Source organism: Tetrao urogallus (genome assembly GCF_951394365.1).
Source record: "Tetrao urogallus genome assembly, chromosome: 6".
Lineage (NCBI taxonomy): Eukaryota > Metazoa > Chordata > Aves > Galliformes > Phasianidae > Tetrao > Tetrao urogallus.
This window is the reverse complement of record NC_136819.1, coordinates 16,604,965-16,617,139: the sequence shown is the minus strand read 5'-3', so window position 1 is coordinate 16,617,139 and position 12,175 is coordinate 16,604,965. Positions and strand designations below refer to the sequence as shown.

The following is a 12,175-nucleotide window of genomic DNA, read 5'->3' as shown; positions in this document are numbered from 1 at the left end:
CTGTGAGGCCTCCCCTCAGCTCCTCTGCTCTGGGCTGAACAAGCCAGGCACCTCAGCTGTTCCTCACACACCTTGCCCTCCCAATCCTTCACTGTCTTTATAGCCCTGCTCTCTAGTAGCTTTTTATTGTCTTCTGATTTTGTGGCACCCAAAACAGTACACAGTTTGGGAGGTGAGGCACAGCACAAAGCAGAGCAGGAATTCTTACTGAGTGCTCACAGGACTGCTAATGGAGCAATTCTGCTGACATAATTAATAGTTAGGGAATTGCAACCTTCCTATCCAACTCTGCAACAGCTAGTAAAGCACTTAGTCTACACCTTCAGCAATCAAATACACCGATCAACAAAGCCTATCACTAAACAGACGAGAAAAAGCTTGCTAATATTTATCAAATGTCGCACACATCTTCTGCTAGCAAATCTAGCTATGGGTGTGGACAGAGAGAACTCCATGGATGAAAACTTCAGATAACAGGAGCTTTGTTTTCATGCTAGCCTGCTGATTACGGCTTCTTTCCCATAGAAATATAAAACCTGTCCTCACACTGCAGAGAGCTCTACGTAGGCGGTTCTCCAGGTACCTTGCAAGTACCAGGTCAGGTTATCAGTGAGCAAAGAAAACTTCACACACCAACAGAGCAAAACAGAGCAACACTGTATCTGAATGGAAGTAACAAAACATCTGATACCTGCACCAAGCAAGTACACATTCTCAGAAAGGCTCTTGTGCACGATGCTAGCTGTCATCTGTCCATATGTTTAATCCCTGTATTTCACGTTATTCGTGATGTATATCTACCATACAGCTTTTTTTCCCTTTACACAGAGAGAAAACCCTTTAGCACCAGAGAGAAAACAGTATGAACCCTTACAGAAAGCCAAAAATAAAGAATAATGAATTATTCACTTAACACAGATACAGTAATTATTGCTTCAGCAAATCAATATTTATACATTCAGAAAAAGGCTAAAGATCCACTTCTGAAGTTTCAATGCATAAAGACGACACAACCAACAGCAAACAAAATAATGGCATAGCCAGTCCTTGAATTCATGCTTTCTTAATTACTTGGGCAAATTACCATTCAGTACTGTTACTCTGCAACAAGCTACAACTCTATCTGAATGTTCTGCATGTGCACACTCTTCAGCATCCAAGTTAGCTGAAATTGCTTAAGAGTCCCAGTCTCGAGGCTTATCTGCACAAGAATACTTTCTGACAGAACTATACAGTAACATTGTATAGTTATATTTGTACCAGTAAACTCCCAACAGGGACAGAGATTTTGAGAACAAAATGTTTTTTTCCTTTTACCGAGGAATTCATGGTACTATTTTTGCAATTCACTTCAAAGTCTAATGCCAAGGAAGCCCATATGCCTAAGTGACTTAGCACTTTAAGTAACAGGCAGCAAAACAGAGAGGTGGTCAACACTGTAGCATCTGTAGTTCTTGACACAACTTTACCACAAAGGACTCGTGCAGAGAACAAGAAGTCAGTTCCCTGCAACCAAGGAGTTAATTTTAATTAATAAGAGTGGAAAGAGAAGCACATGGATGCTGGCATAAAGCAGACAGGACAACAAAAGATGTGGAGCTTGGGAAAGAAATAATCCATAAAACTGAACCAAAAGGCCACATTCTTATGCAAAACCAGATTTCCTGTTCCCATCCCACTTTTTTGCCCTCCTTTGACAGAACACCCTTGACAGATTGTCTGGCATAACAATGGAAAGGTGAAAGCACAGTATAAGCAGTCACTCCTGCTTGTGCTATCCGCCAAAATGCCAAAAGCAGGCTGACCTTCATTCCCACTGCCAGAAACATAAGGTCAATATGAACGTCTAAAAAGGTTGTCCTGCGTATTCAGCAATGTTTTTTAAAGGCTGTGAAAGGGAAACTTTCCAAAGCTAGAAGAAGGAAGGAGAAAGGTCTTTCAAAGCAGCTGCAAGAACTACCTTATAAGCCTTTCAATTGGATCAGGATGAGCTAATAAAGCTGGCCCTTAAGCCCTGGAGATTCAGCGTTCAAATTCTGCTTCAAGTTCACAAATGAAAGGAGACTATTATGTTTGTTCTAGTACTTACAGGAATCGAGCCACATCAGAAAATAACTACACACTTTGACTCGCCTCGTGAAAACGCAGCAGAGACAGGCAATGGAAGGTCCTTCAGTCTGTCTGCAGAACCTTGTCTGGTAGCATCCCTATGACTACATGTGTTAGTCTTGTGTTTTGCTATAATGAATTTTTATAAGAAGATTCCTGAACAATAATAAAGTCAAGTGGTATACTTGGAGGTCTTGACTCACGCAATTTATTGACATGAGTATGCATCCAGTTATATACTTCATTTAAAGCATGCAGTCCAGCTATTATTCTTTGAATGGCTTTTTTTTCTGGTAATAGAAGATTCCTCATCTATGTTTCAGTGACTGGAAAGCGGCACCTGAAGAGTTATTTTTTCTACTTCTATTATCTCATTTAGTTTTATAAGAAGCTTTGTACAAAGCCTTGGCTGACTTTTTAAAAATTAATATAATGTCCAAAAATACAATACCTCATATCTTATCACTCATCTATCTTCATCTTCATTAGATGACTATTAGTCATCTTCAGCACCAGAAAAGTGACATTTTCAGTTTAAAACTTAATTTTTCATTTTTCTGCTCAGATTTTTTCTATATGAAAGTAATGGGAGCAGGGACAACATATGAGTTTTTCCCTGAAATAGTATATGGGCACCCAGACTGAGCCTCAACTGCTTTTGGCAGGTCTTAAGTACACTGGGCTTTGATATGCAACAGGAGGGCAACAGCACAGCCATGCACCAGTAACTACAGGTCACTGAACAAGAGGGAGCAAACCTCTGCCCGTGGCCCTCTGCTCAAATGGAAAGAGGTCCTACAGTAACTTTCCTCTAATAAATCGCTTCTGCAATGGTCTCCACATGCTACTCCATTTCTACAGAGAACTGGCAACACAAAATACAGCCAAAAAGCACAAAACTTGGCGAAATTTTGGTAACTTGATAGGATATATGATTGCAAAATTTCTGCAATAAGGACAACATCTCTGCAATTTCAGGAGAACACTGAAATTTCAGTATGTCAGCCAGTTCTATTCAATTTACTTTTTCAGTTTTTAAGCAGTAAACCCAAATCAAGTCAATACCTTTACTGTAGAAAAGTCAAGCTCTTACCTGATTTGCACGTTCTGCCATCATCTTCTAGCTGCACACCAGTGGGACAGGCACAGCTGTAGAAGGGGTCTCTTGGTGACAGCAGGCACAGATGGGAGCAACCACCATTGTTTTCTTCACATGGAGTGTGAACTTCAAGAAACCAACCAAACAATCAATCAGGTTTATTTTCCTTTTTCTAGAACATCTAAAGCTCTTTTTTTTTCCCCCCCTCTGAGGAATAAATCATAGATCCCAAATGACTGGCACAAGGTTGGTGCTAAATGACAAAGGAGCCACAAAATAAAGCATTTGATTCCCCACCTCCCCAGCAACTTATTTCTGGGAGTATCTAATTTGACCATGTATACAAAGCCAACTTTTTAAGAGCTGACAGCTCAGCACATTCTCACTGTACTGTTCTTCCAATGTTTCTGAAGTTGAACACAGTTATGACCTCTGAACACTACTTATTTCACCACTGCTGGGTCTGCTAAGCAGCATGGAAATAGAAACTGGGGTCTGGAACAGCCTGTGCATTGCAGTACTGCTGCACGTTGGAAATATTTTTTTTTCCCAGCTGCAGTTTTTACAAGACATATCTCCGGATCATCAGGAAATGCATGGAGGGAACGTGTCAAGTCCCTTGAATACTTCAACATTAGAAAAAGCACAAATACTGAAAAGATTACAAATATCCACTCTTTCCTCTCGGCACCCCAGTAATTTTGAGAACATAAAAATTAAAAGTAAATTTAAAAGATGAGGGGAGTGTGGGGGGGGAGGGGATGCAACTGCACCCTCATCCATCTCATCTACTAGAACAAAATACGGCTGCAAGATACAGAGCAGTAATCACAAATAACCACAGAGAACACCATCACATTTAAAAAGACACTGCAAGCTATGCAAGAACTCTCAAATATCATAGTTTGAATAAGCTTAACTACTTTACCATAAAAATACAAAAGTTCCAGTTAATTTGACTTGTGTTACTTCCACTGATAGTCACAGAGAGATGGAAAGGAAGACACCTAAGCCTGATCTTAAAGAAGTCAATGGCATTTAAGCTATTTTCAGCAGATCATATTTTCGCCATCTTTTCATTCTTACTGACCCAGAAATACTGTGACCTACGGTTCGGACATTTCCTGAGCTAAAAGCAGTGGCAAGAATTCAGCATAGACAAACTCTTATCTGGAGCTTTGAGATAAGCCAGGATGCTGTGCATATTTGACAACCTCCATGAAAACTTGCACATGTTCCATCACCAAACTGATTTCCGAATTCCTTTTGCTTACTTTCAAGCCTGTTTGCTAATATCCTATAAACTTTGCTGCGGAAGCTGACTTTAGATTTGGCATAGTTGAACTACACAATCCAAATAAATAAGAATATCTCCACTACGCAAGAGATGATTCTTCCCAGAGCTACGGAATTATATACATTCCCACACTACTGTTTTTAATCTCATTTTCACTATTCTACTTTTAAAAAGTCTAGGTCAATTCCCATATGAAATCACACAATAAAAGATACAGATAGCCTCTTTACATTTTCCATTCTCTACACCTTACCTCCTTTGAACGATCATCAAACAAAGAAAAAGAGGCACAAACATTTCTTATGAAAGCTGAATACCTTCCATAGTGAAACACCAAAACTATTTGTTACATACTGAAGATAAGCAATATCGAGTGCGGCCTGCAAAAATTACCGTTGTAAGTACAAGATGAACTTCACATATTTTATTATAATTGTACTTACAAAAAAATGCAGTGATGTGCTTTTTTTTTTTTTTTATGTGTCTTTAAAATCACAGTATTTTAGAAGTTCTAAGGCAAGTCTTTAAAGATATCACTGAAATACTGCACTGGATTTGGAATTTTACTACCCACTGGATGATGAATAAGCTCTTACCTACTCAGGCTAGAATTTTCAAAGAAAGGTAAAGGATTGAGTAATTCTGGTTTCACAACTAATTCTCTGAAACGTTCTCAAAACAGTAAAACTTCACACTACTCCTTTTTCTGATTAATGCTGTCCTGCCAAATGAGTAACAGTTACGCAAAAGGCTTCAAGGAAAAGTAAAACGTACAGTAGGGCTGCCGGTCTGGGCTTAAGACCTGAATGTCCATGGGTGAATAAAGAGCTGATAAAATTTCTCTCCTCTTCTCTCCCGTCCGTTTGTTACAGGCATGAATGGAACGTGTCTGCCAGTCTGTCCAATACAAAGTGTCCCCAGATAGTGTCAACGCAAATGGATGAGTAAGACTTCCTTCAACAACCTTTTGCCTAGATGAAAGAAAGGACAAGGATTAGTTTGCATTGCTTTCACCAGACACCCTTACGAAGGGGGGGGGGGGGTGAAAAACACGACTTTTGAAGAATTCATGTAGAAATTGTCACCTTTTATCAAAAATCACTGAGCCAGGAGAATCATCTGGTGACGAAAGTGACAACTATACTGGAGCATAAAACAACCTTTTACATTAATCCAGAAGGAACTTAGCCCAAGCAAACACGCATCTCACATTTATTTGCATATTTTTCTAAACTATTTTGCTTATACCTTCCTGTACTGCACATTAAAAACACTCATGATTGTACTATGAATTCCTTTTCCTATGTTTTTCAGTCTTTATAACTCGAAAATTAGTTTTCTTCACACATCAATTTGAAAATGCTTTGAAATAAACCCCAGTTATCAGCAGCTACAGCAGGCCAAACTCAACAATTAACCTCTAAGGTTGTGAATGAAAAACACCTGGTTTTAGCAACCATTAAGTCACTTCACATCAGCATGCCCCCGCAGAACATAACGGCAAGCACCTTCCAAATGAATAGTTAGCTATGCAAAAATGTAGGAACGACAACTTAGACTTTGCCCCCTTCATAGCGATAAGAAAACAAATATACCATGTTTCATAGCAACGCAGTATCTGGTTCAGCTACACACTGACCTCTGAAAGGCCACACCAGAGTCCCTGAACAGGGCTGTGCGAACATCCATGTAAAACCGCCTTTGGGAGGAAACACAGGTCTTCAGCGTGCTCCTCCCACTAAAACTTTTCTTTTTTTTCTCCCCCCTCTTCTTTTCCCCCTTCCCTGTCCTTGTTTGCAATATATGACATCTTTACCCAGGACTTTCATGCTTGCAATCGCCAATTGCGGCCAATTCTTTCTCAGAGCAGGAAAATGAAGGAATGACTTGAGGGCCATTTGTCTGCCTCACAAAGCCCTGCACAATACAAGCTGACAAAACACAGGCCGTCCATCACAAAATCCAGGCTTTTCAGAGCCATATTCTTTGAGCGTTCCCCCTCAGATAGCAGTCAACAGTTTGTCTCCTGTCAGTAATGCTTTGTTTAAGACTAAATACTTGTGATGAATATAAATCAAAAAACACTTCAGACATTTTCAGATGGCATTCAGCTGCACTCCCTTTCTTCTGTGTATGCATATATTCTCACATTTGCTGTGAGTGGAACCAAAAGCCACAGAACATATGAAAACTCTGATGCGTTTTCTGAACTCACGAGATCCCCAAATTCATACACACTGCAATTAATTTGTGTAGCTTAGATCCAAGAGTTTTGTAGATGCTCAGTAAAAGCATATTTGACAATTCTGCAATCAAAATAATATGAACTCAGTTTTCACAAAAAAAATTATGCATTTTATGCGTGTATAAAAAGGCATTCACGTCGCCTTATAAACCAGGCTTCTTAAGCAGCAAAGCAGCATTCCAATAAATCAGCACAAAACTTTGAGAAGCCTTTAACTCCCAGCATCATCCTGAAGGAAAGCAAGGAGCACATTTTTCTTATACCTGTATTCCAATCTGCATTTGAATTATTTGTATAGATGAGGTTAATAACAATAAAGACTTGGGAGGGAAGGTTCATTTTCTTTTTTAATCAGCATAGTTACCATTTGCAGTTTATGAAGGTGAAATAACAAGTACTCCCAAAATTCTTCAAATACATTGAGGACATCAATCTTGCACACATAGGACAGATTTAAAACAGACTGGTATATGCAAGCTGTTTCACATACTCAGTATGGAAAAAGAAAGTTATTCTTTCTGTTCCAGACAGAACACTAAAACTGCTCTGAAATTTCTGTCCTTCAACTTATCACTACTTCTTTCACCATTAAACACCACAGAACAAACAGAATTGCTGATTTTCCTCTCCACACTTTGCTACTGCCTTTAAAAAAAATAAACAAACAAACAAACAACAGTAACAGCAGTACTTGTATTCTAGTATCGTAGCAGCTGTTTTCCACCATATATTGTCCCTATTTCCATCATTCTTAGATATCAAGTCTCCCCCTCTCCTGTAATTACATTCCAGCTGACATGCTTGGAAACTGAATCTTGCCAATATAACAGGCAGATTGCTCTGGTAACATTAATTCACCACGCAGAGTGCAAATTTTCTTCTCATTTGAGTTCTGAAGTACTAAAACTGCATTAAGACTTTTATTGATAGCTCTGTTTGAAACTCATTTGGCTGTGTGTTTAAGAAACAGAAGCAACTTCCCTCTCACAAATCCATTTGCACATGAATAAGGTCAATTTTGTTTGATTGGTTCAAAATTCATGATAACCTTGGAATTATTATTGAAGTCTACTTTGCCAGCAGGACCTAAGAGTTTCAGCTTCATATATTTCTTTTTCCATATTCATTGGTGGAAGGGATAAAAGTAAATTATACAAAGCAAATGAAATAAACAGAGGAGAAAAAAAAAAAAAGAGAGAAAAGTTAGGAGTAATATTCACTGGATTTATTCACATGCATAATATTTTCAGGAAGTTTTGTCATATAGCTACACTACTAAGCAGGTTGAACAACACCTGCAGTCCACATGCAGTGAGAAAGACAAGGAATTTCACAGAACACATGCTGCACGGGAATACCCTGACATCCAGCATGACATCAGCTCTCCAGCAGCTGACTGTAACACATGTAAAAAAGCATACAACAGTGAGGTAATTTTTCTAATGCAAAATAGAGCATGCATTATTTTTCTTCCTAAAGTACCATTTCCTTCCTAGCAAAATATACTGCATGGGGGGTAGACATGTACCAATCTGTCACAAAGGCCAATGGCTGAGATAAACATACTCTTCTCCAGTTGGTCTCTCCCTACCTAAATATGAGCAAAACACATTTTACTTATGCATTAGAACTCCAAGTTTCTACACAAACATGCAAGTAAAGTTTATTACATTTTAACATGCAGGAGAACCGTGGAATCAGACTGGAAAACGTACGCTCTGTCACCCATCCCTAAACAAGAGGGACAAATTCACATTGTATTGTATGAAAATCTCTTAGATTTAGAATTATGAGACAACTTTCTATGAACCTGCACAAAGGCTTTGAGCTCCCACTCCCTTCTGTAATGGCCTCTTCCCTTGTCTATGCTTCTGACAGTCACTTAGTACTTGTCACTCACCACAATGCCACCATTATCTAGCTTTACAGAGTGCTCTCAATAGAACTTGAGTGTTTTATAAAGGATGTCAATATCGTTATGCCTCTTTTATGAGTGTGAAAATCAGGCATGGAATGCAACTGCAAAAAACTGAAAGATATCACTGCAAAATACAGTGTTATCTGCTAGGGGAGGGGCATACAATATAGACAGGAGTGTACGAAAACCCCAAATTTCTATTGATACTGAAAGCATTACAGAAATTTTTAGATGTTTTGAAATAGAGTTCATGTTCGCTACACAAAGATCACTGCTATCTCCAGTTTGCCTCAGGGTGCTGCTGACACACTGGGATAGCAACCTTCTGACAAGTCACAAGTCAACACAGCACTGTACGATAACAATGTTCCTCTCTTGCCCCAAGGTAGGCTTCTTTAGATGGATAACAAAAATCTCAGCGTCCAAAGTTGTGTTTCCAGATAATATTCAATTATTTACATCATTAAATATCACTTCACTCTAGAAATACAGTGCCATTCTTTTAAAAAGCAGCAAACTATACAAGCAGGACATCCACACTATGAGTTTCCTACCATGTAATCTGAGTGCACACTTAAGCCTCTCCTAAACATAAAAGTCTAGGATCCAAACAGTCGGGTAGTCTGCATTTAAGAACGAATCATTCTGGTTGCTCTGCCTGACCAGACCAAACATAATTCTATTAATCACATAGGAATCAACTGCAGTTTGGTATACCACTGACAATTCAACAGGCTATGTGAGGACCAAAGCTGGACCACAATGCAGAGACCTGCCTCCTCAGTGGGAGGTTTCATTGGCAAATGGCAGATGCCCATCAGAACCAATGCAACCTGTCTACTGAACACTACACTGCTTAAGGTACAAACTTGAACATCCAAGCCTGCCCTATCTGTAGGCTGATCTATGTCATTCTTTAATAGTTAAAATCAACAGAGACACCTGGACAGCAGCCTGCACACTTGCATACTGCGCTTTCTATCAAGCCTTAGAAAAATCTTGCTCACTCACAGTCCGAAATAAGATGAATTTGGGTACTTGTAAGCATGCCACAAAGTACATCTTTGGACAGGGCCAAGGACAGGTGTCTCAACATATACCTCCTGTTGAAAAAAAAAGCAGAGTAAAATACCAAAAAATTCCCATAGCACTAGTCGAATGCTATATTTCCTGGGGCCAAGGATGAGCATCTCCTATTGTTCTGAACATAAGCATGAGCCTTAAAAAAATGCTGTGCAGGAGGGTCATAAACAATCTATAGTAAAACAACAATACAAATATCCTTAAAGACAGTTTTACAGCATGTGAGCATTCTGTTTTCACAGAGCTACCAACAAGTGAGTTTACATTTGTAACGCTATAATGCGATAGAAAACACAGCAATGACAGCAGGGTAGCAGAGTCACAGGCTGCAACAAGTGTGACAAGCCCAAGTGCAACAGCAATGGATGCAGAAACAAAGGAAAAAAGCTACTCACCTTCAGAAGGCCTCAGGTAGGCAGGGATCTTCAGCAAGACTGCCAACCCTTAAATGAAGTCTGGGAAGGGGTGGGTCCTGGCTTCACCCCTTCTGGTCACTCAGGTACACTGCATATACCTGAGCTCCCCTGTATTGACCCTTCCTTCCTACCAGGTGCTCAATCACTACTTTAGGCCGACTTGCATTTAAATAACAAGGTTTAAGCATTATTCTAGATTACTGAAAAAAGTCTTGGTTCAGAACTAATACAGGGGGTGAGAAATAATTCACACCATATTATTCACTAAAGGAAACTTACCTAAAGGAGCCATCCAGATTTGCTCTATGAATGAAACTCAATTTTGCATCAGCCCAGTAAAGTTTCTGCTCATCAAGATCTATTGTGAGTCCATTTGGCCAATAGATATCTGAATCAACAATTATTTTCCGCGTGCTGCTGTCCATTCCTGCCCGTTCTATTCTGGGCGTTTCGCCCCAATCAGTCCAATACATGTATCTAAAAAAGAAAGCAGAGATGCACAAAAATAAATCACAACGTATATTCATTAGCTTCAGCAACAGAAAAGATAGAAGCTCTCTGTAATGTTCTGAAGCATCTTTGATTTTGTTTCTTTCGTTTTCCACCATACAGTGGTGGAAATACACAAATACGTATTTCCCCAAGAACATCAACATACAGCAATTCAAATGATATTGAAATGAGATTTGCACCCCAGAGGGTGCAAAAAGAGTCCTTAGAGAGAGCACATCACAGAAGTATTGTTTCTGCATAATATATTACCTTTAGCCATCAATGCTGGGCAGCCCCTGCTTGTCACAAGCATTTACAACAGAGCACTGCCCTTGCTTGCCTAGTTATTGCAAGTTAATATCCTTAATCCCATTCAGAAACAACAGTTACCCAACCAATTTCCAAAACTGCCACAGGTAAATTTCCTTTTGGAAACTGGTGTACAAAAAGAATAAAGTGCCTCAAAGTTCATTTCTGTTCAACAGCAAATCGTAAATCCATACAAATTTAGAATTACATTAAATTAAGACTGCAGATGTTTTCCCTCTCCCATCAATGCCCCCCACTTTTACTGTCACTTCACTTACAGGCAATTCAAGTAGCCTGAATAGAGACATCAAAAGCATTTATCAACCAGAAAGGACTAGATTAAAAAATGGTGAACTCTGCAAGGTCTGGGTGCTTTCCCAATGCAGCTATTTCAGACATTCTATGTCAGCAAGCCCTCGACCTGAGCGAGCACTCAAACAAAATCAGTTAGATGTCTACGCTGAACTCACCAGTGCTCCAGGTTCTTCAGCAGTGACAGACAGGCATCAGCTCAGGGTTTGTACTGAGCTACATTTCAGCTAAGTCCAGAAACTACAGTGAAGTGGTACCTCTCCAGCCTTGCAAAGCCCAGGTTTTGTAATCTGGTTTGGCTCACATCCCCTGAAGAAGACAGCAAGGGCTATACAACCACGCTAGGAACCACAAAGGTCGAACAGCACGCTTTCTGAGCACGCACACAGGCTGGGAAGGCCTCACGGTTTCTTTTATAAAAGAATACTGCCTAGTTTGAAGAAAGAAGCAGGGACAGCTTTCTATTTTCTATCTAATTTCTAATTGCTATCACATTTCTTAGCATCTACAGGATGTTCTCCCCTACAAAACAAGACAGCCATGGAAACTGTAGCAGCTCTGTAGCCCCTCCACAGGCAGCTGGGGCCATCCTCTCAGCAAAGCAACAGCAGTCACAACAGCTATTCTCAGGGCACATCCCTCAGAACTCAAGCTTAGAACGCGCTGATCTCAGTGTAGGTGCTGCACCCTGCTCCAGCCACAACTCCAGTTTTAGCACTGTCGTACCACACAAGATCCTTCTGTCCTATGCCACATTAATTTAAACCATTCTGATCATAGTCACATACAAATCACAGTTGGCCTGTTTATCCCACTGGAAAGTGGAATACAGACAGAGAGAAAGGGCTCACTTGTATCACAATGCACATATATTTGAGTGTGGGAGGGTAAAACA

At 39.8% G+C, this 12,175-nt stretch overlaps 1 protein-coding gene across 3 annotated transcripts in view; it reads right to left on the bottom strand.

Annotated features, from left to right (window-relative positions):
- LRP5 (LDL receptor related protein 5) overlaps positions 1–12,175 on the bottom strand; it is a gene marked incomplete at both ends in the record, with an annotated part of 167,511 nt that overhangs the window by 70,248 nt on the left and 85,088 nt on the right. For all 3 annotated transcript variants that reach the window (XM_079537674.1, XM_079537675.1, XM_079537676.1), the window contains 3 exons: positions 3,203–3,334; positions 5,280–5,476; positions 10,447–10,644. In XM_079537674.1, coding sequence (XP_079393800.1) covers positions 3,203–3,334; positions 5,280–5,476; positions 10,447–10,644 — 527 coding nt within the window. The remainder of the gene's footprint in view (positions 1–3,202; positions 3,335–5,279; positions 5,477–10,446; positions 10,645–12,175) is intronic.